This window comes from Mastomys coucha, unplaced genomic scaffold (assembly GCF_008632895.1).
Source record: "Mastomys coucha isolate ucsf_1 unplaced genomic scaffold, UCSF_Mcou_1 pScaffold21, whole genome shotgun sequence".
Classification (NCBI taxonomy): Eukaryota; Metazoa; Chordata; class Mammalia; order Rodentia; family Muridae; genus Mastomys; species Mastomys coucha.
In genome coordinates this window covers 142,141,871-142,168,177 of record NW_022196904.1, presented here as the reverse complement: position 1 = coordinate 142,168,177, position 26,307 = coordinate 142,141,871, and the positions used below count along the sequence as shown (strand labels likewise).

Sequence of the window (26,307 nt, the reverse complement as noted above, 5' to 3'; positions counted from 1 at the left end):
CTTCCAAAAACACAGAGCTGCTTGTATCTGGTGTCTGTGGACGCGCCGCCGCGAGCCAAACTTATCAATACTCATTTTTATTGTTATAATATTTTATAAATTTTAAGGAATATGACAAAAAAGATGTTGTAGGTATTGAAGAGGGGGTCTCTGGGAGAAGTTGGGGTACAAAAGGGAAACAAGAATGTGATTTAATTCTATTTACTTAAAATATGTTTCTAAATGTTAACAAATTCAGACAAATTGAAATCATGTAACTTTTCTCATCATAATTCAATAAAAGTTAAAAAAAACTTAAATCAACAATTAAAAAAAAAAAAGTCTATCGTCAAAGGCAACAGAACCTGTTTTTAGATAAACCTGAACCTGATGATAAATCTGCTTGATATGCCAGATTTTTTTTTCATTTGCTTAAAAAGTTAGAAAAGGAAAAGAAATAAACACATGAGGTTTTTGAAAAAAAAATAATGTGATTTAATTCTATTTACTTAAAATATGTTTTTAAATGTTAACAAATTCAGATATATTGAAATCATGTAACTTTTCTCATCATAATGTAATAAAAGTTAAAAAAGAAAAAGAATCATACAATAAAAAAAATAGAAAAAAATTCCAACTCAGTTCTTCACAGAGTTGGAAAGAGCAATTTGGAAATTCATCTAGAATAACAAAAAACCTAGGATAGCGAAAACTATTCTCAACAATAAAAGAATTTCTGGTGGAATCACCATCCCTGACCTTGAGCTGTACTACCAAGCAATTGTGATAAAAACTGCATGGTCTTGGTACAGTAACAGGCAGGTGGACCAGTGGGATAGAATTGAAGACCCAGAAATGAACCCATACACCTATGGCCACTTGATCTTTGACAAAGGAGCTAAAACCATTGAGTGGAAAAAAGACAGTATTTTCAACAAATGGTGCTGGTTCAACTGGCAGTCAACATGTAGAAGAATGCAAATTGGTTTATTCTTATCTCCTTGTACAAATTTCAAGTCCAAGTGGATCAAGGACCTCCACATAAAAGCAGATACACTGAATTTAATAGAAGATAAAGTGGGGAAAATCCTTGGATACAATTCACAGACCATATGAAGAAGAAGGAAAAGTGTGGATGCTTTAGTGGTTCCTAGAAGGGGGAACAAAATACTCACAGGAGGAAATACGGAGACAAAGTGTGGAGCAGAGACTGAAGGAAAGGTCATCCAGAGACTGCCTCCACCAGGGGAATCCATCTCATATGCAGTCACCAAAAACAGACACTATTGTGGATGCCAAGAAGTGCTTGCTGACAGGAGCCTGATATAGCTGTCTCATGAGAGGCTCTGCCAGAGCCTGATAAATACAGAGGTAGATGTTCGCAGCCAACCATTGGACTGAGCATAGGGTCCCCAATGGAGGAGTTAGAGAAAGGACTGAAGGATCTGAAGGTCTTTGTAACTCCATAGGAAGAATGATATCAACCAACCAGACCCCCCCCCCAGAGCACCCAGGGACTAAACCACCAACCAAAGAGTAAACATCGAGGGACCCATGGCTCCAGCCATGTATGTAGCAAAGGATGGCCTTGTTGGACATCAATGGGAGGAGAGGCTCTTGGTCTAGAGAAGGTTAGGTGTAGGGGAATGCCAAGGTAGGAAGGCAGAAGTGCCAAGTGGGTGGGTGGGGACATAACCTCATAGAAGTAGGGGGAAGGGGATAGGATAGGGGGTTCCAGAGGGGAAACCTGGAAAGGGGGTAACATTTGAAATGTAAATAAAGAAGGTATCCAATACAAGAAAAGAAAGAAAGAAATGTATCTTTACTGTATTGCATAATGGCAGAAATATGTGTAAGGTGCGTGCATTTCTTTGCCTTTCCATATAAAGCCATAAGAATTCAATCATAAGAGCCCAACCCTAATGACCTAACAATCCAATCACTTCCTAAGTGTTCTACCTTTATACTCTGTAGACACTTTTGACACCAGGGGCACAAATCATATTCAAACTTAGTAGATAAGTTTTAAAATAACCCTTCACCTTTAGACTTGAAGAACTGGAATGTTAGATAAGAGTCAGACACAGCCCATTCATTTCCTACCAGTCTCTATTAGACTTAGTCCCTCAACTTTCCTTTTCTCACATGCTGTTGTCAAGTACATTCTTATGTCTCATAAAGTTCAATCAACAACTAGGAGTTAATAGAGGCTACACAACTGCAGGTGGCAATAAAGGTAGGAGAAGCAAGGTTAAACTTCACTTGGATAAGAGGAAAATAAAATGGTATAAAAGACACCCTTCTGTCTGTCAGAACTGCTAGGTGTATCATATACAATCTAGTAGTGGTAGGACCCAGGTAAAATGTTAAAGCCTAGGTAAAATAGTAAGGCCTAGGTTAAATGTTAAGGCCTAGGTAACTGTTACCTGGCTAGCCTGCCATTATAAGGAAACTTTGTCACATGTTTGTGCTGTTACTAGGAAACTTTCTAATACTAAATTTGATTATATATTCTGTTATATTCTGTGCCCTTGGAAACCAATCACGATAGAAATCAGTAGATTAGTTACCCACAATAAGCTTGGAACCGAACCAACCACCCAACAGCACTTTCTGTACCTGTGTATAAGCTTTTATGATATAAGCTGTCCCTGGGATGGACCCTAACATAAGAGAGACATAGGGGGAACTGGGAGTAGCCACTAGAAAGTTCCAGATGTCAGGGACCCAAGAGGTTCCCAGGACCCAACAGGGAGACATTAGCCGAAATACCCAACGAAGGGGAAATAGAACCTGTAGAGACCATATTCGGTGGACAGGCACGGTCTCCAGTTGAAGGATGGGGCCACCTACCCACCTCAAAATATTAATCCAGAATTCCTCCTGTCAAACGGTAATGCAGGAAGAAAGAGTGGAGCAGAAACTGAAGGAAAGGCCATCCAGAGACTGCCCCACCTAGAGATCCATTCCATCTGCTAACACCAAACTCAGGCACTATTGTTGACGCCAAGAAGTACTTACTGGTATAGCTGTCCCCTGAGAGGCTCTGCCAGAGCCAGACCAATACAGATGCAGATGTACACAGTCAAACGTTGGACTGAGCATGGGGAACCCAATGGAGAAGTTTGGGCAAGGACTGTAGGGGCTGAAGGAGTTTGCAACTCTGTAGGAAGAACAACCTGACCCACCAAAGCCCCCAGGGACTAAACCACCAACCAAAGAGTACACAGGGAGTACCCGTGGCTCCAGCTGGATATGTAGCAGAGGAATGCCTTATCTGGCATCACCAGGAGGGGGAATCCTTGGTCCTGTGGAGGCTTGATGACCCAGGATAAGGGAACACTAGGGCACTGAAGCAAGAGTGGGTGGGCGGGTGGAAGAGTACCCTCATAGAGGCTAGGGGAAGGAGGAGGGGATGGGGGCTTGTGGAGGGGAAACTGGGAAGGGGGATAACATTTGAAATGTAAATAAATAAAATAACCAATAAAAAATGAAAAAGGAAGAGATACAGGAACCAGGGTATAGGAACTAAAACAAGAGCACAAAGGAACAGTGCTAACTAGCTTGTTTCCTCTGGTTTGTTGGGCTGCTTCTTATACAGCCCAGGCCCACCTGCCTAGGGACCACACTCCCCACAGTGGGCTGGGCCCTCCTACATCAAATAGCAACCAGGAATGCCCACCCCAGAAGTTCCCACACACTAGTCTGATGGAAGCAGTTTCTCAACTGAGACTCCTTCTTCCCCAAGTGACTCTAGTGTTTCTGTTCTGTTGACAAAACCTAACTTGCAATGGTAGAACTGGATTTGTATTCATGTCTTCTTCATCTACAGTGCATGCCATGTGGCTCCTGTACTCTGTTGTTCTTATTATGCTGTTCACAAGGCAAACATGAGAGTGGCAATGAGGATGATGAGGTCGTTCTTGTGTCCCAGCTTCACCCAATATACTTAAGCTAAAATCACAGTTGTCATTTTTAATTCCTCTCTCTCTCTCTCTCTCTCTCTCTCTCTCTCTCTCTCTGCCTGCTAAGAAATTTCATCAACTATACCTTCGAATAATTTTGGAATAATCACTCTGCATCTACCTCCCAGGCCTAGACTATCTGCTTTCCCAACTTCAGTAGCCTCAAATAGTCACCCAGACTTCTTGTCCTTCCCTTCCTAATCTCAGAAGCCTGCAACATTTATTATTTGTCTCACCTAAGATTCAATCTTAGATAAAGCCATTCATATAGGGGACTAGGCAGATGAATCAGTGATTAACAGCACTTGTTGTTCTTGCAGAGGACCTAAGTTCAGTTCCTAGCACCCACATGATGGCTCACAACTATGTGTATCTCCAGTTACAGGGGATCTGATGCCTTCTTCTTACCTCTGTGGGCACCAGACCTACATGTGGTACACATACATATGTTCAGGCAAAACATTCATATACATAAATCGTTTAAACATATAAAGACCATTGATACACATCTAATAAAGTCACTCTTTAGATCATCAGCGTACTGTAGAATTTTCTAATTCATAGCTATAAAAACCAAAGCCCTAAGCAGGGTGGTGATGGCACACGCCTTTAATCCCAGTACTTGGGAGGCAGAGGCAGGCAGATTTCTGAGTTTAAGGCCAACCTGGTCTACAGAGTGAGTTCCAGGACAGCCAGGGCTATACAGAGAAACCCTATCTCAAAAAAACAAACAAACAAACAAGGAAACAAACAAACAAAAAACCAAAGTCCTTCCAGTGATGGCCAGGCACCTGCAGGGTCAGACCTGAGCATTTCCATACGGTCCTGCTGTTTTCCTATGCTGTCTGACTCCATCTTGCTAGCTATTTCTACTTCAGGGAAGCCTTCTCACTCCCAGTCCCTTCTGCTAAGAATGCTCCTCCAAACTTGCCTACATAACCCCCAGCATACATTACTATTATTAGCACACACCCATTGTACAAATCATTGGTTTTATAATGACATTTTATTCAAGGATATCATGTACTCCAAACATATCCATACCCATTATCCTTTCCTGTCCTTTTTCCTTCTAATTACCTTCTTTCCCAAAATAATCCACATTCTACCTTTATGTCATATATATGAATATAGATAAATGTGGATTTTAATGTGAAAGACTATATATTTAATATAAGTTCCAAATGTAATATAATGATGACCTTTACTTTTCCCTATTTTGCCTTATTCCACTTAGCACAACAATCTCCAGTTTCATCCATTTTCCTGCAAGTGACATAATTTCTTTCTTATCTTTGGCTGAATAAAGCTCCATTATCTATATACCACATTTTCTTTATTCACTCAGCTGTTGATATGAACTATCCTAGTTAGCTCAAATTGTCAACCTGACACAGCCTAGACTCATCTGAGAGGAGAGACTGAATTGAGAAATTGCCTAGACCATACTGTCCTGTGGACATACCTGTCTTAGTCAGTGGTCTATTGCTGTGAAGAGACACCATGACCATGGCAGCCCTTATAATGGAAAGCATTTAACTGGGGCTTGCCTACAGTTTCAGAGGGTTAGTCCATTATTAGCGGGAAGCATGGTGGGGAACATAGCATCGTGCAAGCAGACATGATGCTAGAGAACAAGTAGAGCATTTGAAATCCCAAAGTCCACCCCAGGGACACACTTCCTCCAAAAAGGCCACGCCTAATCCAACAAGACCATACCTCCTAATCCTGTCAAGTAGCACCACTCCCTAGTGACCAAGCATTCAAATATATGAACCTGTGAGAGCCATTCCTATTCAAACTACCACATTATTTGTGGGAAAATTGTCTTGATTGTTGTTAATTGATATGAGTGCCCAGCCTATTGCGGGCAGTACCATTCCCTTGGCAGATGGTCTTGGTATTTATAGGAAATCTAGTTGAGCTTAAGGCCACACACAAGCAATCAGGCTTCATTCCTCTATGATTTCTGATGTACCCCCTTAACTAAGAGTGAGTTCCTTGGCCAGAATTAATGTTTCATGGAAGAGCAAGCACGCCTGCCTTCGTGTTTTGATTTGAATTCCTGCTCTGACTTCCCTTGATGATGGACTGTGGCCAGAAGTATCAAGCAAATAAACACTTTCCTTCTCTAAGTTGCTTTTGTCAGAGTATGTTATCACAGCAAGAGAAATGAAACTGGAACTAAAATCTAGGCTGATCTTATAACGTGTTATTGTAGGTAGTACTATACTAAATAAAATAAACATGTTTGTTTTGTTTTAAGAAGGCAGTAGATCCCATAGGTGACAACCTCTTTGGATTTTTAAAATGTGATAAAGGAATCCTCCTTCCACTTCAGTGGCTGGCCGGGATGGGACAGGTTAACGAGAGAGCTAACTATTCTACCCAAAAAACGTGGGAAGAATAGAGAGATTCTGGAGGCAGCTCTGCCAGCATACCAGGGGGCCCCAGGATCATAAGAAAAGGGAGAGGAGAAGAGACGGAAAAACTCTCAAGCACAGGGGAACCAGCATCCTAAGAAGAAAGGGCTTGTTCCAGCTCCATGACAAGAATAGGAAAAACCCTGAGATTGGAGGCATGAGTTCTCAATGCAGAGTGAATCACTCTGCTGTCCTGCCCTGCCAACCCCAGGGCCTCACACACAGCCACCTGGACTAATTTGTTAAGTAAAGCTTTGAGGAAATCCAGACAGGGAGTTCTAGTTTCCTAGGACTGATACAATAAAATATCCCAAACAGAATGGCCTTTGGATGAAATGCCCGTGCAAAACCCAGCTCTCACCTCAAAGGAAATAAGAGTTTATTCTGGAGCCAAATATAAATGACTGTGACCCAGTAAAATGGATTCAGGTTATTCTAAGTAGTGTGTTCAAACAGTTTCATGAAGTTGTTAGAATTACAGAATAAAAGAAAGTCATAAATTGAGGCACTTTGAAGACATGCCAGTAGAAACATCAGGTATGTTGGTAACAGCAAAGTAAGGAAATTTTTGCCTAAGTCTGCGATGCTATCTGATGACATCCTTAGCTTTGGACTTGGAGAAAGCTAATGGTTTGTTAATTTATAGTTGCTATCCAGTCCAAAAGAACTTGCCTTATAGTCACAGTACATTAAGTCAGATGAGGAAGTAGACAACAAGTCATTATTAACCAGATAAAAGATAGCCCACAAGGCTGGGCGGTGGTGGTGCACGCCTTTAATCCCAGCACTTGGGAGGCAGAGGCAGGCAGATTTCTGAGTTCGAGGCCAGCCTGATCAACAGAGTGAGTTCCAGGACAGCCAGAGATACATAGAGAAACCCTGTCTCAGGAAAAAAAAAAAAAAAAAGCCCACAAGAACTTGTCTCTAGGTGTGCAATAATAGCTCTATTCTCCACCACCATCATGGAAGCTCTAATTAGCCAACTGGATATTTTTAAACTTCTGTTTATATAGGTTTGCTGTCCCACTGAAGTCTGAGTTCAAGGGATTTGCATACTTGGGGCTTTCTGAAAGCTGGAAAGAGGACCTGCTGTGTGCCTCTCTCTTACTTTCTCCTGTTTGTGGCAATACCTGGTGTTTCCTGGCTGATAGAAGCCTTATCCACTCCCTGCCTCTACATTCCTGTGCCAAGTGTTCACTCTCTGTTTGCAGAGAAATAAAGGCCAAAAATAAAAAATCATCAAGGTCTACACAGGCAGGTAAAATGAGCACATGGCCACTCTGAGTTTGAGGGGAAGGTTTTACTATAGATGTGAGGTAAAGCACAGACAGAGGCATCTGGAAGAGTCCAAGCAGGAAGAGAGAGTAGAACACTGAATATGGCCAGCAGACTGAACCAGGCCATGAGAGGAGATGGGGAGAGAGCAGGAGAGGAGAAAAGAGAGGACCAAGAGAGCACAGGGCTGAAACCTGAAAGGTTTCAGGGTTTTATAGGAATCAGAAGCTGGGGGGAGGGCAACAAAGCCCTTAGGCTGGAGAGGTTTAGGGGAGGGAGTTGGGCCAGAAGAGCTGAGGAGCCAGGACTCTGAAACAGAGACTTTACAGGCACTGCTGAGAGAACCTAAGGCCAGCATGAGCTTTCAGATGCTAGCAGTACCACAGTTAGCCATTTGTCAGCAGTTCCTTTTGGACCTTTCAGTAGCTTCAACTCAGATGGGGTCCAAACACTGAGACGGGCTAAGTGGTCACAGACCCCCACCCCAACTGAAAATCTATCTGCAACTGATAACCACTGGCAAAGAAAAAAATAAGTATTCTCCAGTGGGTTTATCAGCCACTCTGTAGGGCAGGTCCGATGCCAGGGAATGGTTGGCCAACACAAAAGATGTCCATTGTAATTTTGTAACCTTTTTGTCTCATTTGGCTTTGTTGGGGCATTGATTGTTTTGTTGGTCTTTTGCTTGTATATTTTTGTTTCCATTTTGTAGGGGGTGTTTGTTTTCATTTGTTTGGCTTTTTTTTTTTAAGAGAAAGAGAAAAAGAACATAAAGTTGGACTGGTAGAAAGGCAGGGAGGATCTGGGAGGAATTGCAGGACAAAAAAACATGATCAAAACATATTGGGGAGTCTTAGGAATTGTTCAGTAAAATAAGGGGGATCTTATTTTGACCTAAAGGTCAAAAATCAAAATCAAAGTCCTCTGCTCTAATAATCAGACCCTAACTGCCCAGGTTTGGGACGTTTTATACAAATAATTACAACCTAACTTCTAAAGGCCCCTGGTGCCTCCTCCCAAATGGCTGGTCTTGGGAAAAATGAATGGTGTTGTAAAATTTACCACATCACAATCTAGCACACTGCAACCTATGGTCTCTTCCAATGTAAAGCCACACTAATCCAAGGCAAAGCAAGATAACTTCTCTAAACTGCAATAAAAAGGGGGCCATTCCCATTCAGGGTACAATTTATTCTCTCTCTCCTCTTTCCCTCTCCACCCTCCCCCTCCCCACTCCTCTCTCTTTCCCTCCTTCTCCTCCTTCCCTACCTTTCCCTCCATGTTTCTGACCACAGTGTATATTCTTTATTATAACATTTAGATCAGTTCTGGTCTGGTGAATGCTCCTATACATGCACACACACCATGCATTGGACTCATGGCTCCTGGCACAACATAGATCCATTTTTTATAAGGATAGCCTTCATGCCGGTTTAGACCCCATCCTGACCATTTCATTTTAACTCAATTCCTTTTGAAAAGGTCCTCATGTCCAAGTGCAAGCACACTCTGACATTCTGCGTGTGACACTTTCTCAAAGGCAGACTTTGGAATGCTCTCACAGAATCCTATTCTAGACAAGGCCATAAATTCTCTGAGGTGCAGATAAATTCAAGGTGGGAGCTTGACATTAGATTCATTGGCTCTCAGTGAAACTTCAAGGAGGACTTTGGAGCTTGAAAGAGAAACCTAATATTTCTTCCCTTGTGAGAAATTTCTAAGGCAGCTGCAGAAACGGCCAGGGCCTAAAGAAGGAGGCTTGCTGGGGCTCAAGGTAAGATTTCTGGGAATTCCTTCACAGGGTCTTGACAGAACTTGGATCCTATCAAGAGGGCTCCATGACCTGGACAAGCTCTGGAAAGGTCTTTTGGGATCTGTAGGAATCAGGAGTGCCCTATAGACAGTACATGGATGTATGGTGGGGGCTCACAACAGCCCAACCTTGGAGCCTATTGCTCAGCCACCTGCCAGGCTGCTGAAGAGTCAGAGCAGGTTCCTGGAGCTATTTCTCCATCTGCCTGAGCAGAGTAGTCCTAGGACAGAAGGCTGGACACCCATGGCAGAGGCAGAGAAATGAGGAGGAGAGTGTCTTTCTGGATGACCACTCCCTGAATCCATCTGGTAAATGCATTGCGTTCAGGTTTGTTTAGGACCTCAGCCAAGAATCGGTGGGAAAGAAAAACCTCCTTTGTTCCTACCAGGTCCTCTGGAGCCCAGCCCAGGGCTCAGCTGCCTGTGTCAATCATCATGTCTGTAATGATACTGCTCTTGAATAACAAGGAACCTTCTATGAAAAAAAGAGGGAAGACAGAGCTAACCCATTTTCCTACGGCATGGAAAAGAAAATAGCATTCAGCATAGTATTTATTCTAAAAGTGAGAGGCAGACAGATCTTCCATCCAAACCAACAGGATCTCAGTTCCAGGCTATAGTCCCATTAGTAGAAGGTCTGCCTAGAAAGTACAGAGCTGTAGGTTTGACACACATACCCTCAGCTCCACATGATCTAGGCATGGTAGTGCATGACCGTAATCCCAACACTTGGGAAGTGGAGGCAAGAGAATCCTTAGCTATGTAGTAAGTTCAAAGATAGCCTGGACTATGTGAGACTCTGTCTCAAGAAACAAACCTTAGCTTCAGCATTTCCTTACAACTATGCTCAGGTTAGCTAACCTCTCTGACCCTCAATAGTAATAGTACATGGCTGGAGGTGTTGCTTCACATCAGTAGGGCTGTGCAACATAATCTACAGTTGCTATAGTTGTTACTATCAGCCACCTCTCTGGAAAACTTGGAGTTCTTGAGAGAAGGCAAAGGATGCTTGACACAGGATGTTCCTACAGCTGAACATTCATGGTTTGTGTCACCCAACAGGCACAAAATTCTTCTACATAAGTTAAAACATAGTGACAAGGAAACAAGCCTGGGTTCCAAGCCCACTCCTGTGAGCTATGCAGTGAGTCATTCTCTACTCAGAACCACAGTCCCCAGGAGGCTTAGTGGAGTCATAGGGGATATGGACATGCGGGAGATAGTGTGGGGAATTCCTTGGCTATCAGGTGTCAGACCAACGACAGGCATTTCTCTTGTTCATGTTTTAATGGGGTGCTGAAGATTGATTTCAGGCCCTCTCTTGCACTGAGCTCTGGCACCACACTGCATTTCCAGGCCTTTTCAGTTTTATAACATTTTAATTGTGAGACGTTTTACTTAGTGTCCCAAGTCATCTTGGAATTACTCTGTAATATAAGTAAGTCTTGAATTTGCAATCCTCCGATCTCAGACTCCTGTGTCTTGTTGCTGTTGTTTTCTTGGTTTAGCTTCAAGACAGGCTCTCACATATCCCAGGTTGGCCTCAATATCACTATGTAGCCGAGGATGACCTTGAACTTCTAAATCTCCTGATTTCCTCGCCCTAAGCATGGGACTTTAAGCGTGTGCTACCACACCCAGTTTATTTGGTGCTGGGAATAGAACCCAGTATTTATGCACATGAGGCAAGCATTCTACCCACCAAGCTACACCCACAGTCCTGCCAGGTGTTTTTCATACAGACAAGGAAAACTGCAAAAGGCCTCAGAAACCAGCTTGGTCTTAAAAAGAAGGAAAATCTGGGTTTGTTCTGAAGTTCTGGGTTTTTAATTGTTTGGATTCAGGGAGAATGAGGTGAAGGCAGCAAGCAAAAACAGGGCAGGGAGTCTTTCTGTGCTACTGGGGTCTCAGACATTGCCGGCTTCAGAGATATCTAGGAGGCTTTTTCAAAGGCCAAGTGAGTCTGGACAGTGAACTGAGATTTTTACCAAGTGATACCTGCATTAAATGTGGCCTAGAGACCACATTTAAGATCCACTTGACTTAATATTGGAAATAAAACAGCTCAGAGTCTGAGGGATGGTAGAGTTCAGAGAATAGCCTTTCTGTTACAGATGGCTGCTACTCTTCAACAAAGGCGGAGTAAAGAGAGCCTTCCTGTGCTGGAAGTGAGGGCCCCAAGGCCTTGGGGGCTTGTTGGAAGGACGTTTCTATATCTATGTTTCACAGAGCTAGTGCCCTTACACCTGCAGGTCATAAAAGCAGAAACTGTGAAACAGAGCTGGAGCTGTCTGACCTCTGAACCCTGATGCTGCCTTGCCTGCGGCTTCCTTATCTGGGTGATCGGCAGTGAACGGTGCCAGTTCAGCAGCCAGCAGAGTCAAGTTGATATCAGCCTTTGGGGATATTTTTCTCACTCTGGCACCTGCTGGCACCATAGAGCACTAGCATGGGTTTACTTTGTATTTGTCATCTAGAGGCCAGAAAGTTTTCTGTTTGCATCATGCCAGAATCCAGTTCCCGTTATTTTGCGTTAAAGCATTTGATGCCCTGCCACCAAGGATCTACAATTTATGTGCAAAAGCATTAAACAGAAGTGAGTATTAACAGGTGAGGTTTTTTTCCTCATCTGAGTGGAAAATATTTCTACATATGTCCTTAATGTGCAAAGGAGGCTGACTGCCTCCTCCCAGAGATCTTTCCTCATCAACATAGGAAAAATAAGACATCCTCCAGATCTACCTAACCAGAAGTCCAGTCGGGACCACAGTCACATTATTCTCTTCCAGCAGCCTCAGACACTTAAGATGGAAACCGGGGGCCATCCTCAGACTCCCCAGCATCCTAGAGATAGCATCTGAAATATAGATGAACAGAGGTCAACACTGTGTTCCCATGGTTCGATTCCCAGAACCCAGATGGCAGCTCACGACCATCTGTAATTCCGGTTCCAGGGAATCGGATGCCCTAGCCCCTTCAGACACTGGGCACACACATGGTTCACAGACATAAATGAGGGCAAAACACCCAGATGCATAAAGAATTAGATTAAATAAAGTTTAAGATACCTGGTCTTTCAAGAAGTCCCAGCTCATTTGAATATTGTATCCTCAGAAAGAACATGGACCCCAAAGAAACAAAAACTCTTCCCTTACTTAGTAGGTGCGCATTTTAGTGAAGACAGTGACAGACATAAAGAGTAAGTGGGATTGTGGGTTTTCTGGTGGAAATTGTATCTTGCGTGTTTTGTAGCAGCTGTGCATCATGAGCAATCAAGAGAATGTGTCTGCTGTCACTGTCCCGGGTAATGTCCATGTCATCCAGCCTACATATGCTGTGGTCTCTGGAAGCCAGAGGCAGCCTTTGGAAAAGACCACCACCTACCCAGGCTCAGCAACGGTGCTCCAGTATAACCCAGGGAGTGCAAACTTCCAGAACCCACACGTGATCCAGAATCCAGCTGGAGCGGCAGGCCTGCAGGCTAGGCCCCCTGGACTACAGTATCCCGCAGCAATGGCTGGTGTACAGACTCCACCGGGAGTAATCCAGTACTCACCAGAAGTAACAAGTGTCCAGATCCAGCCTGGAGACCCTCAGAATCCCCTGAACACTGTACCCGGGCCAACACAGACCTCAAGCCATCCCCAGTGGAACATGTCCTTTATGTCCTTTTCTGATTTTAATCCCAAGAAATTCATAAATGAAGAGGTCAGAACATTAGGGGTGAGTATGACGTCATCTCTCCAGCTTTGTAAGTCCATTCCTTCAGGGACTTTGTAAGTCCATGCCTACAATGAGGTCAGAGGGCAAAGGAGGCCACAGCTTCAAAAGGCTAGGGCTAGGATAACCCCACAAATGGCAATCTCTCCCTGTATTCCTCAGCTTCCCAGTTCATTCCATGTGTTTTGGGGGAAGCTATGATATTGACCAGCCATCCCTTTCCTAGCTATCAGGGACAAGGATCAGAGGTAATTTCACTAGAAAAACCATTGACCCTGGCAAGTGGACTGGGCTTCCTAGAACCTCAGTCACTGCCTCTCATAAGATCTAGTCAGCTCCTCTATATCCTAATGCCTCTGAGGTTGCTGATTTCCTCTTCCACCAGGGATATTCCTGCCTCTTTTCAAAAACATCTCATTCATTTGGCACCCTTAAAATCTCAATTCCATTTTTTTTTTTTTTTGAGGTAGAAACAAGAATGGTCCTACGCTCTGCTAGATACTAATCAGTTCCTCATAAACTGACTGACTGGAAGGATGATTGGATCATAGCAAGATCTTCATCTCAGTGCACACTACCTCACTTAGCATGAAGCACACTCTTCATGGGAGGAGATAGCGATGACCAGGACATAGTTCTCAAAGACCTGGTGGGATGGGTATTTACTCATAGCAGTTATGATAACTGTACCTTCTGGCAATTACCATGAGACACATACACAGCTTTTGTGCTCAAAGAGTGCAAAAGACCCTGCTCCCTTTGAGAGGTTGCAACCCTCCTAGAGGACAAGGGAAGGTTCAGGAAGGAAACAGATTCATCAAAACCCTACTATAGTAGGAATATGGCTAGCTTATGCCCTACAAGGCTTCATATGTCAGAAGTTTTGTCTCCAGTAGGTAATGTTGGGAGGTGCCAGAGAGCCTTTAAGAGGAAGGGCTTAGTTTGAGGTATTTAGGTCATTGGGCTCAGAAGAGATTTGTATAGTCCTTGTGGAACCTCTTAATAGTTCCCACAGGAGCAAAACTGGCCTCCCTCAACCCCTCTGGCTTTCAGTCTCACTAATATAATCCCTCCCTCTTGCCTGTAATCCACAATGATACAATTTACTTTGCAGTGACAAAGCCAGGAGAGCCCTCATCAGAGCTAACCTGAATGGACAGTCCCAAAACTATGAGCTAAATAGACTCTCTTTTTCTTATCCAAATCACCTAGCATTTGGTATGTCATTATAGTATCTGGACATGGACTAATACATGCTCCAACCCCTCATTTCTTTTCTATGTTTGTATCCCAAATTTATCAGAGCCACTGTTTAAAGTCTATAAAATTGTATCAGGAATCCAAATGTTGATCCCAAGCACCAGGAAGACTATAACTGTATGTTGAGAAGGTAAACAATGATTATATTGCATAGACATTGTAATTCTGTATTATGCTTTTTATCCTGTTAAATTAATACTGGTGAAGTGACTGTGAATTCTAGTGGCTGACGATTTAAAAGCATATGGGGACCCAAGTTCAAAAAGAGAACTGCTCAGAATAATCTTACCCTTTTCGTTACTCAGGCCACCCATTGGTGTCACCTCACTCAGAGACGTTGGTCTAGTCTAGATGTTGACCTAGGTGAACCCCCATCCCACTCATACCTCAAGTGGCTCTGGAATGCAGCCAAGGTGAGAAAGAGCAGCTCAGCAGCCCACAGCCCCACTTGCTCTCTCACCAGATTTCTCTCTTCTCTCCCCACAGGCCATCCAGATCCTCATTGGCCTATTTCATATCTTCTCTGCAGTCAACCCTCTGCTCTACTCGAATTCTTTCCTGGGGTTCTCAGGGTACCTGATCTGGGGAGGCCTGTCTGTGAGTACAAGCCATGTGGCCTCCTTTCTAAGTCATCAGAGGGGAACTAGGGAGAAGAAGAGATGAAAAGACCCTTGGACCCTACTCCCAGGCATAGAACCCTTTCAGCTTAGAAGTCCGTAGGAGCTACTGAAGGCTGACGAACTCACCTACCACCCTGCCCCCAGATGGGCCATAGCAAAGAAGAAAAGAAAGATGATCTATGCATTGTGACCACAGTGAGAAGAGGAACAAATAAAGAGCCTAGAGACACCTCCCCAAAATCCACCTTAGGGGTTTAGGTTTAAGTAGAGGGTAAGGAGTACACATAACTACCCAGTCATGGCCGTGGTATGGTCTTATCCATAGCTGGCCCATCATTGCCTCAGCTCCAATCTGTCCTGCAAAGTGAGCTGACAAGCTGGCAGAGCTATGTGAAATCTCCTAGGATGTAAGTTCTTCTTAACCAGCACCAACTTCAGCCTTTCTCTTCCTCCAGCATAGGACTCCCAGAGTAACTGTTATTCCTTGATGTATGTGGTTGTAATACCCTAATATATATAAAGGGAAGTCCACAGAGATTCACGTTATACAGTGTCTACCTCCCAATCGTGAAAGCAACTGCAAACTTTTCAGGAATTAATTAATTAAGCAAGTTGCCCAACCATTTGGCTATAGGTAAACATCCATGATCAAGGCCTTCCCCTCTGTAACATCTCACCAGCAGCTGGCAAGCATTTGCCAGCACAGCAGTGTGTATATGAAAGTCATGGGAATAGGAGAAACAAGGTTCTTTCAGAAGGACAGAGACTATCTCTTGAGGGGCTTAACTTGGGAATTAGGGTGTAGGTCACTCAGGCTCATATGAAATTTCTGCTGGGTCAATGACTCTGTACCTGGAAAATTTGAATGAAATTCACAGGTAATAAAGGATGAGTTTAAGAGGGGTTTTATTATAGAAAAAAATTAAAAGCAGAAAGCAAGCAGAACCTTCAAGCCTGGTTAGTAACCAGAAAGGGTGAGAGGTACTTCCAACAACAGGAAAAGCCGGGGAAGCTGCTCATCAAAACTTGCACACTACTCCACTAATGAGTTTCTTCTCCCTCTACCACACCAGCTAAGCAACTGACATCATCACATTGATCTTCTAGCTGGTAAAATAACAGTGCCTTCTTATTAATTCTAGTGACTTTCAGATCTATTAGAATTTCTATATAGACTCTTATATCATCTACTAAAAAAGACACTATTATACCATATATAGCTTTATTTCATTCTCTTGAACTAAGTTCTTGGATTTCAGCTAAGTTTTAGGTTTCAGTTCCCCCAAACTCAATGATCTAGGAAAACTTATCATTTCAAGGTTTCAGATCATCCAGTTCAAATCCCCTTTCTTACTGTGCAAAGGCAGTACACGTAGCCATTTAGAAGTGTTTTATCTTGGTAGTCCTTACAAGAAAGAAATACAGGACTAAGATTATGGCTCAGTAGTCAAGTATTCACCCAGCATGTACAAGGACCTAGGTTTAATCCATAATAGTACAAAATAAAGTATTCAGCAACTACTGTTACTACAATGAGATGAGATGAAAACAGATTCAACAGTAACTCAGAGAGGTCAACTGTATGAAAACAGGGACCTTGTTAGGACTATCAGGCTGGTCAAGGAACACAGCAAGATGAATTAGTAGCAGATATGAAACAGGAGCCCTGATATCCTCTCTCCCAACCTCAGTACTATACCACCATGCTACCCTGCCCCTAACTTCCTACAACAAGATCATAGAGAGGATAGAACAGTGTCAGCAGTGAGTGAGTTTGGATAATGGTATGGCCCACCATGAAGATACCTAGTCAGATAGTGGTGATAATGAATGACTTATAGCAGTGATTCTCAACCTGTGAGTCATGACCCCGTTTCATGGGGATCCCCTAAGACCATCAAAAAACACACCAGATTGTACAGTCTACATATACCTTACTTTGAGCTTTATAGATATTTACATCATAGTTCATAACAGTAGCAAAATTACAGTTATGAAATACCAATGAAATAATTTTATGATTGGGGGAGGGTCACCACAAAATGAGGAAGTATATTAAAGGGTCACAGCATTATGAAAGTTGAAAGTCACTGGCTTAGGTTATTTGCATGGTATAAGGTGTCTGAGTGCCACCCAAAGTTTGGGACGGTGATAGTGTTAAGAGGAAGCACACAGATTTACATGTCTGAGAAACAAGATGTTTGAAATTTAATGACATGTTCTTTTTTTTTTTTCCTATGTCTATGTAGTTTATCATCTCTGGATCCTTGTCCGTCTTGGCTGAAAAGGATACCAACAGTTGTGTGGTAAGTCATTATGCCATTTCTTTGATGACCTATGTGTCTTAAGATTAGGCTACCTTTCCCATACTTGGGCAAGGAGGTCGCACAGTAACCCTAGGGTCTGACACTAGGCTCGGGAAATTTACACACTGTATTTCACCTGATCCTCACAACTTTATGATATTTTTGTTCTCTCATGTTGTAGAGGAGAAATTGAGGCAGAGTATTTTAGGGTAGAGACCCAAGGACCATTCAGCACAACCAAAGTCCAAAGTTGAGAGTTTGCATTAAGCTAGAAGGTGACTGCCTGGAAAGAAACACTTCTCACAGAGCAGCCTCCAGTGCATTTTACAGGGAGCTTTTAAAGTCAAAGAACACAGAAAACTACATCCTTGTTGACAGTTGCATGGGGAAGTAGAGCAAGCAAGCAGTTTGCCAGAAGCCAAAAGATGCAGTTAGCTGGGCATTTGATCCTGAGTTTCTAGAACAGGGTTGGGTGTTTTTCCATAGGATTTTTCCCAGTAGGGGTAGAAAAAGGGGTGCAGTTGGGGAGTCAGTTTCAGGTTAAACCATAGATGTCTCCAGCTGAGACAAGATGGTTTGTCCTGTCATGTTCCCACTTGTCTTAAGGAATGACTTAAATTGTGGACTCATCCTACTCTAAAGAAGTGTAGTTGCCCCTGAGGATCATTAATTTGACTGAATTAATCCTTTGTTTTAGATAATTGGCTATGCAATTTAAAGTGCAAGGCCCCACTGTTAATCCAATCTGTTTTACAACCCTAAGTTTTGTAATAGAAACTTCCTTGTTTTTGGCAACTAGGGAGTCCAGCTATGGGGTATGTGTAGAATTGTAAATTCTGTATTTCTATCTCAAAAGATAAACCTCCACATCTTTTCTTTTTCCAATACAATCAAACATTTAAAGTGGCTATCAATGAGCAATTGTCAAGAAGGAATATGGGTTTCTGATCTGTAGTCACACTATCACCTCCCTGTATCTATCTTCCTCCTTAGTTCCCGGCTCCTGGCCTGAAAGCAGTGGGAGCTAGACCATGGCCTTCTACTCATACCACACACAAGACTCAAGAGAACATAAAGCAAGGGCCAGGGCCAATAAAACCTTCATTTTAATTCTGCCCACAGTCTGAAGATAGTCCACTTGGCATCATCATCAGTAGCTTCTGCTTTCTTGATTTGGGTATGATGGATCCATAGCATAATGCCAACTACCTTCACAGCCATAAAAATGGAGGAAATCACTGTGTAGGGTCTTTTCCAAACTGTTTTCAGACCCTTTGGCTCTCTGCTTGGCCCAGATAGTGTCACTGAGCTTGAACAGAGGGAAACTGGGGTTGAACTCAGAGTTCAGCTGGGTCTCTCTGATAGTCCAATGAAGAACCTTTATGGAAGCTTGCAGGGCCTGTAGTGACTTGAGAAAGGAATGGTTAAAGAGTTCTGCCACTGTTGGTCTCTGAGCTTGGGAAGGAGTGGGGGAGTTCTTCCAAACATAAACTCACAAAGGGTGAATCCCTTCCTATATTCAGTACAGCGGGCCCAAAGCAAAGCAAAAGAAGAAGGTCTGAATAACTTGTTCTAAGCAACTTAGAAAGTTTTTGAACCCCAAATGAGGATGAAGGTCAGTTACCAGAGTCCTGCCAGTTGTTTGAGGGAGAGTGATCTTTTCTCTGTGTCTTCCACCAATTTATATGTTTGAACTATTCTTTTTTATTATTTTCATCCTCTATTCCCTCTTGTTTGTACTATGGAGTCTCAGGCAATACTTGGTCAAGGTATATCACCAGAAATCGCCAGAACATCAATAGAATCCACTGGTCTTGGGGCCATTTGTCTAGAAGCCAGGTCAGTGGTCTCATTACCTCTTACCTCATTGGAGCCATTGTATTAATGTCCATGGGAGTGAAGGATGGAAACCATGCCATATAGCCCCTAGGAGGGCCAAGATCTTTTTTCTCTGTTTTTAATGTGCTTTCCCCAGTGGTGAGAAGTCCTCTTTCTCTATAGATCTTACGTGGACATGCGTGGACATGTGTGGACATGCATGGACATGCGTGGACATGCGTGGTAGTAGAAGTAGAGTGACTGCCTCTGGATATAGTGGTAGACTGTCTTTTTCCCCATCTGAGGGCCTAGGTCATTTCAGTCAGTTCTGGTATCAGAACAATTGCTTATGCTTCAAGATCAAGAATTGACAAATGTGACCTCATAAAATTGCGAAGCTTCTGTAAGGCAAAGGACACTGTCAATAGGACAAAACGGCAACCAACAGATTGGGAAAAGATCTTTATCAATCTTACATCTGATAGAGGGCTAATATCCAATATATACAAAGAACTCAAGAAGTTAGACTCCAGAGAACCAAATAACCCTATTAAAAATGGGGTACAGAGCTAAACAAAGAATTCTCAACTGAGGAATACCGAATGGCTGAGAAGCACCTAAAGAAATGTTCAACATCCTTAGTCATCAGGGAAATGCAAATCAAAACAACCCTGAGATTCCACCTCACACCTGTCAGTATGGCTAAGATCAAAAATTCAGGTGACAGCAGATGCTGGAGAGGTTGTGGAGAAAAAGGAACACTCCTTCATTGCTGGTAAGACTGCAAGCTGGTACAACCACTCTGGAAATCAGTTGGTAGTTCCTCCAGAAATTGGACATAGTACTACCTGAGGACCCAGCTATACCCCTCCTGGGCATATACCCAGAAAATGCTCCAACATGTAATAAGGACACATGTTCCACTATGTTCATAGCAGCCTTATTTATAATAACCAGAAGCTGGAAACAACCCAGATGTCCCTCAACAGAGGAATGGATACAGAAAATATGGTACATTGTTTTTGTTTTTGTTTTTGAGACAGGATTTCTCTGTGCAGTCCTGGCTGTCCTGGAACTCAGAACCCACTCTATAGACCAGGCTGGCTCAGAGATCTGCCTCTCTCTGCCTCCCCAGTGCTGGGATTAAAAGCATGACTCACCCAGCTTGGATGTCTGACGTCTAATGGAAATCTCTCCTTTAATTTCTGAGTCTGGAAGGTGCTCCAGACTCAGCCTAAATGTGACATGTTGACCTTTCTTTATTTTCTTTCTCAAAACCCCACTAAAGAAGCAGTTTGGGGCTGGCGAGATGGCTCAGCGGGTAAGAGCACTGACTGCTCTTCCAAAGGTCCTGAGTTCGGATCCCAGCAACCACATCATGGCTCACAGCCATCTGTAATGAGATCTGACACCCTCTTCTGGTGCATCTGAATACAGCTACAGTGTATTACGCTGGAGGGAACAGGCCGGGGCGAGAGGAGCTGTTCTGAATTCAAGTCCCAGCAGCCACATGATGGCTCATGGCTATCTGTACAACTACAGTGTACTCATACACATAAAATAAATAAATTAAATTAAATTAAAGGCAGTGATGGCGCATGCCTTTAATCCCAGCACTTGGGAGGCAAAGGCAGGCGGATTTCTGAGTTTGAGGCCAGCCTGGTCTACAGAGTGAGTTCCAGGACAGCCAGAGCTATACAGAGAAACTGTCTCGATTAAAAAAGAAGAAGAAGAAGAAGAAGAAGAAGAAGAAGAAGAAGAAGAAGAAGAAGAAGAAGAAGAAGAAGAAGAAGAAGAAGAAGAAGCTTGAGTGAAGGAAGGCCGTAAACAATTAAAGATTTTTGATATCTCACTATGGCAAAGGGGAGCCTTCACATTTGAAAATCTTCCCCAGCAAAACTTATCAACACCAAGCTCTAGACCTCCTCACCCTCAGAGTTCCTGTCTCTCTTACTGTCTCTTCTCAGAATGAGCTTGGCATCCCTGCTTCTTTCTTCTGCAGAGCAAGCCAGCAACCTCACCTTGCCTCCACACCAGCCTCCCTTAGCTGCAGACTAAGCCAGCAGCCTCACCTTGCCTCCACACCAGCCTCCCTTAGCTGCAGACTAAGCCAGCAACCTCACCTTGCCTCCACACTAGCCTCCCTTAGCTGCAGAGCAAGCCAGCAGCCTCACCTTGCCTCCACACCAGCCTCCCTTAGCTGTAGAGCAAGCCAGCAACCTCACCTTGCCTCCACACCAGCCTCCCTTAGCTGCTTAGCCAGCTGTCAATATTCTCTCAATGTGTAGTTCCTGCCCTAAGGGAGTTAGCACAAAGATCATCTCACTGCCTCCAGCATAAACAGGATTCTGCTCCAACCAGACTGACCCTCTCCTTTCTGCCCTATTCCTCTTTTATTCTACTTCCTGAGTCGTCCCAAATGCTGAATTTTGACCTTTGCTCACCATTCCCCTCCCTTTATGTCCTTCAGGTGAACAGCAGCATTGCTATGAATGTCGTCAGTTCCATCTTTTCCTTGATTGGTATCATCTTAATCATCGTAGATTTGTCTATTTCCCACTACAGCATGGATAATTTTCTGAAGGTAAGCATTACAGTGGACTGGTCCCAATGCTTCTTTGGGACCAGGAGAGCTTACACGGTGGTTTCTTGAGCAAGAAGGAATTGCAACAGAATTCTATCCTAATATGATCCATAAAATACATAACTTTCATCAAAACCCTGCAACTGCTAAAAACAACCACAATGTTTCTATACCACAGTGAGGACTCTGAGATTAAGAGGGAAATGGTCTGGGGGTAGATATAGCTACTTGTCTCAAGCTGCAACCTGGTCCTCCTTCAGGACTAATCAAGTAGACCAAGGAAACCTGGCAGAGCAGAGGCCCATCTACAGAGGTGAGAAAAGTCCTCAAAGGGAGAAGTTCCCTGTAGGCCCCAGAATAGCCTAATCCAGCTGACAGAACTTGGCCTTGATAGGACATGGCAGGAAACCAGGCAAGATTTCTTACCTCTGGAGTCCAGCCCTAGGCAACAGGATGAAAGGATAAAGATGTAGGCTGTGGTTTATGAGGAATCAAGATTGACCTTAACTATTAGTCTAAAAAGTGGCTGTTTGATAATAGGCACCTCTGTCATCAAAGAGTATACTAGTGTCATGTAGAACAAAAGCTTAGGGTTCCAGTAAGCCTGATGCTAAACTCTGGAGTCCCATCCTCTGTTGAAGAGGAAAATTGGAGAGGAAGTTCTCCTAGACCCTGTCTCCACAATGCACTGTGGACAGGGCCACAGCCCAACACACACTGAGCTCAGTCCTGCCCTCAAAGCTCTGATTCGGACAAGACCACAGAGATCACACAAGCTAAGACAGCCAGGAGCCAGGCAGAGTTGATGGACCACACCTCACTGGTACATCCCCCAACTCACAGTAAGGACCCCTGGCCCCCCATGTAGGTTCATGGTCAGAGCACTTGTTGGGGTCCAACACAGTTAGGGATTGTCTCAGAAGCAAATGTTAGAGCAAGTAGTTCTTGTGAAGAGAGGAAGGAAGTAAGACCTCGGGGCAAGGAATCTAGAGTACTTACACACCAGCCCCACCCGTCATCAGTGGAAGACTGATCTCCACAAGGTCGTTTGAGCTTCTGGCTTTGTTGGATGCAAAGCAAAGTGGGCTCCGGAGGAAGCTTACGATAAAATTCAGTGGCTGACAGGTTGGGGTATACTGAATGTCTATGGCAAAGGTACATAAAGGCACCAACGGCATCAACGCCAATACACGACACACAGAGGCTGTCTCTAGTCTTCCAGATGAGGCATATGGTAGTTGCTTTAGAACGGCTACACATGGGCACTGTCATCAGTCAACCCTGAAGGCTGAAATGCTCCTATTTCCTCTCTGCCTATAGGCAGTCTCCGGTAGTCTCCTCCCCTTCGCCCTCCTGGAATTCATCCTCACCTGCGTGGTCTCACATTTTGGATGTCAGGCTGTCTGCTGGACCCATTTTGAGGTGAGTGTTGGGCTTTATTCCAGGAATCAGAGCCTGCTCTGGAAAGTTTAACAAGGAATGACCAGAGCTTGAGGGAAATCAGGACTGAAAGGATGTATTAGATAAGATTTGCCGAATAACAAACTACCCCCAAACCAAGTACCTTAAAAACAGCAAGGATTTCCTTCAAGAGTTCTCAACCTAGGGGTCACATGTCAGATACCCTGCATATCAGATATTTACACTATGATTTGTAACAGTAGCAAAATTACAGTTATAAAGTAGCAACAAAAATAATTTTATGCTTGGGGTCACTACAACATGAGGTACCGTATTAAAAGGACCACAGCCTCGGGAAGGTCGAGAACCGCTGATTTACTTGGTTCTTGGTTCTGAATATCATCCATTCATACTGTGATTCATGACTTCTCTTCAGCTGATGTCATCACTCTCTGATGGAATCACTCTTTCTGCGGCCAGCTCCCACATGGGCTTCAGGAAAGCTGGTACCCAGGTCTTTTAGTGGGATGGTTTGTTTCTGTCCTTGTGATAGCTCCATCCTCCAGTATCCCAGCCTGAGTCTCTTCACAAGGCATCTGAGTTCCCAGAAAAACACATAATCCCTCACAGGCAAGCACTCTAGCCCTTGCTTGTGCCCCACTTGGTGATGTCCTATGGCCAAAGTCACTCACATGGCCAAACTTAGTACCTGCAAGCAAAGGACTAGCTCCAGTTATGGGAGAAAAGCTACAGTTACCTAAGAGGCAGGAAGAGGAGGATTTGTAGAATTTTTTTCCAATTGAGTTACTAACACTTCCAAAAGAATCAAACCATGTTTATCTCCATCCCAGGATTCCCATGCATTCCATCCAATTCCATCACCATACTTGAAGTCCACGGTCCAGTTTTGGACTGTGAATCTGCTTGACACTGCAACCTAGAAACTAAAAGCAACTTTGAGACTGAGAATGTAGGCAAGAAGCTTGGCTGGCTTACAGGAAACCCTGGGTTTGATCTCCAGCCCTGCTTAAACCAGGCATGATGATACATGCTTATAATCCCAGAACTTGGGAGGCAGAGACAGGAGAATCAGAAGTTCAAGGTCATCCTTGGCTACTTAGCAAGTTTGAGGCCAACTTGGACAACATGAGACTCTATCTCAAAACAATTACAATAATAATTTTTTAAAATTCTATTAGTATACCCAACAGAGTCTAGTGAGACAAGAATCAAATAACTCAAATCTACTTTCTCATTCAGTAGAGAAAGACTAAGAGGCTCAAGACAAATTCTAAAATCCTATGGAGCAGTTATGTATATATGAGATACAGCTCAGTGGTTAAGAGCACTGGCTGTTCTTCCAAAGAACCCAGGTTCAATTCCCAGCACCCATATGGCAGTTCACAACTATAAATAACTCCAGTTCCAGGAGATCTAATGCCCTCTTCTGCCCTCTGAAAACAACAGGCACACACATGGTATACAACCATACATGCAGACAAAACACCCCTAGGCACAAAATAAATATTTTTAATGAAATCCTATGGAGCAATATTACCCACATGGTGGCAAAGAGCACTCCTTGCATAGGAATCAGTTCAGCCTTGAGGAAAGATCTGCCGTTGCTTTCTCCTACTTCCTAGGTGTGTCTCCCTAGTCCACTGTTCTCTGGGGTCTTCATCTCTAGTCTCTTGGCTCTGCCAGTAACATTTTTGCTTTCTCAAAAGAAGAGTCCCCCTTATCCATCTTAAGAAAGATGTTCAATTCTCTAATCGTTTTTGTACTTTAAGCAAGGTCAGCTCATATTTAGTGGTCCTTTTGCAAATACAAGTTCCTCAAACGTATCTGTGGATGTTTTGTGTACCAGATTATGGATGTTGCAACTTGACAAGAGCCTCATCCTTAGTTGTGTTCTAGATAGACCTCTCTCTACCATCTACTGACACCTATTTTGAGATCTGACTTCTCTGAGACCAAGCCCACAAGAAAAGCCTTTTAGAAGTTTTTCAGTACAGCCAAGGGCCCTCACTAAAGACTGGAGACATAGTTCAGTCAGTAAATCTCTGACTGTACAAGTGCAGGGACCTGAGTTCAGATGCCCAGCACTCACATCAAAAGGCAGGTTCTGCAGCATGTGTCTGTAACCCCAGAACTGGGAGTCAGGGAAGGCGGGGCTAAGATGGAGCTCACTGGCCAGCCAATCTAGCCAATCAGTAAGCTCCAGGTTCAGGGAGAGAACCTATCTCAAAAAATAAAGTAGAAAGCAGCTGAGGAAGCACACAGTGACTTCTCTGGCCTCCATACATATGTGCAAACAAATTCACACATATCCCCATGCACTATGCACACACACATAAGTCTTACTTAGCACAGGGTTGATTAAACACAATCCTTTCTATGTGGTCTAACTCTAATTTAACATTAGTTGTTAGGCCTAAAATTTACTTTGAATGTAATTTATCCATTAGTAACTTCAGAAATACAACCCAAATATGTAATGGCTCACATAACGGGCATTTTTCTCATGATGTTGTCGGTCTTGCAGACAGTTCTGATCTGCTGGGATTGCCAAGCCTACAGTTGTTTGCTGAGGTACCCAGTGGTTGGATGGTCTTGGATAGTCTGACAGTTGGCAAACTGGCTGTGGACAGAAAAAAACTGGGCTTCTTATCTCATTATTTATCAGGTCAGGCAGGCTGCTTTCTGTTCCCATGAGAAAGATCAAACTCTAGTAGGTAAAATCTTCACAGATGGCTGCTTGTATCCCCATAACTATTGTTGTCTCCTTAGCCAAAGAAGGTCATGTGACCAAGCCCAGTATCCGTGAGAGAAAGTCTACCCAAGGCATGGGAAGAAGTTACAGCCTTTTTTTAAAGTTTACTACAGAGGATGCTGATGGGCTTCCTGTCTTTTGTCTTTCAGAACATGGCAGTGATCCCAACCATATTTGGTGGCAACACAGTCAACACGACCACTGGACCTGTCAACACGACCACTGGACCTGTCAACACCACCAGCCCAAACAGTGCCACCAACATCCCAGGCCAGCCCACTTTCCCCAGTGATGAACATTTATACCAAGATGTAGCTGGTCATACCCAGAAATAGTTGATGGGATAGCTGACAGAATGTCCATTTCAATGA

The 26,307-nt window shown here is 43.5% G+C and overlaps 1 protein-coding gene across 1 annotated transcript; it reads left to right on the top strand.

The window, feature by feature from the left end:
• The first annotated feature begins 12,718 nt into the window (after positions 1-12,718).
• On the top strand, positions 12,719-26,271 carry Ms4a18 (membrane spanning 4-domains A18). Its single transcript, XM_031384983.1, has 6 exons — positions 12,719-13,177; positions 14,921-15,031; positions 17,304-17,360; positions 21,649-21,762; positions 23,083-23,184; positions 26,086-26,271. Exons 1-6 carry the CDS (start codon positions 12,719-12,721, stop codon positions 26,269-26,271), a joined length of 1,029 nt encoding a protein of 342 aa, XP_031240843.1.
• The last annotated feature ends 36 nt before the right edge of the window (positions 26,272-26,307 follow it).

What these genes read in the sequence shown, in the direction of transcription:
- Ms4a18 (XM_031384983.1), top strand. Translation starts at nt 12,719, where the DNA reads ATGAGCAATCAAGAGAATGTGTCTGCTGTCACTGTCCCGGGTAATGTC. An exon ending in GCATGGATAATTTTCTGAAG is followed by an intron (nt 21,763 to 23,082) that starts GTAAGCATTACA and finishes CTCTGCCTATAG; the next exon opens with GCAGTCTCCGGTAGTCTCCT. An exon ending in TCTGCTGGACCCATTTTGAG is followed by an intron (nt 23,185 to 26,085) that starts GTGAGTGTTGGG and finishes TTTGTCTTTCAG; the next exon opens with AACATGGCAGTGATCCCAAC.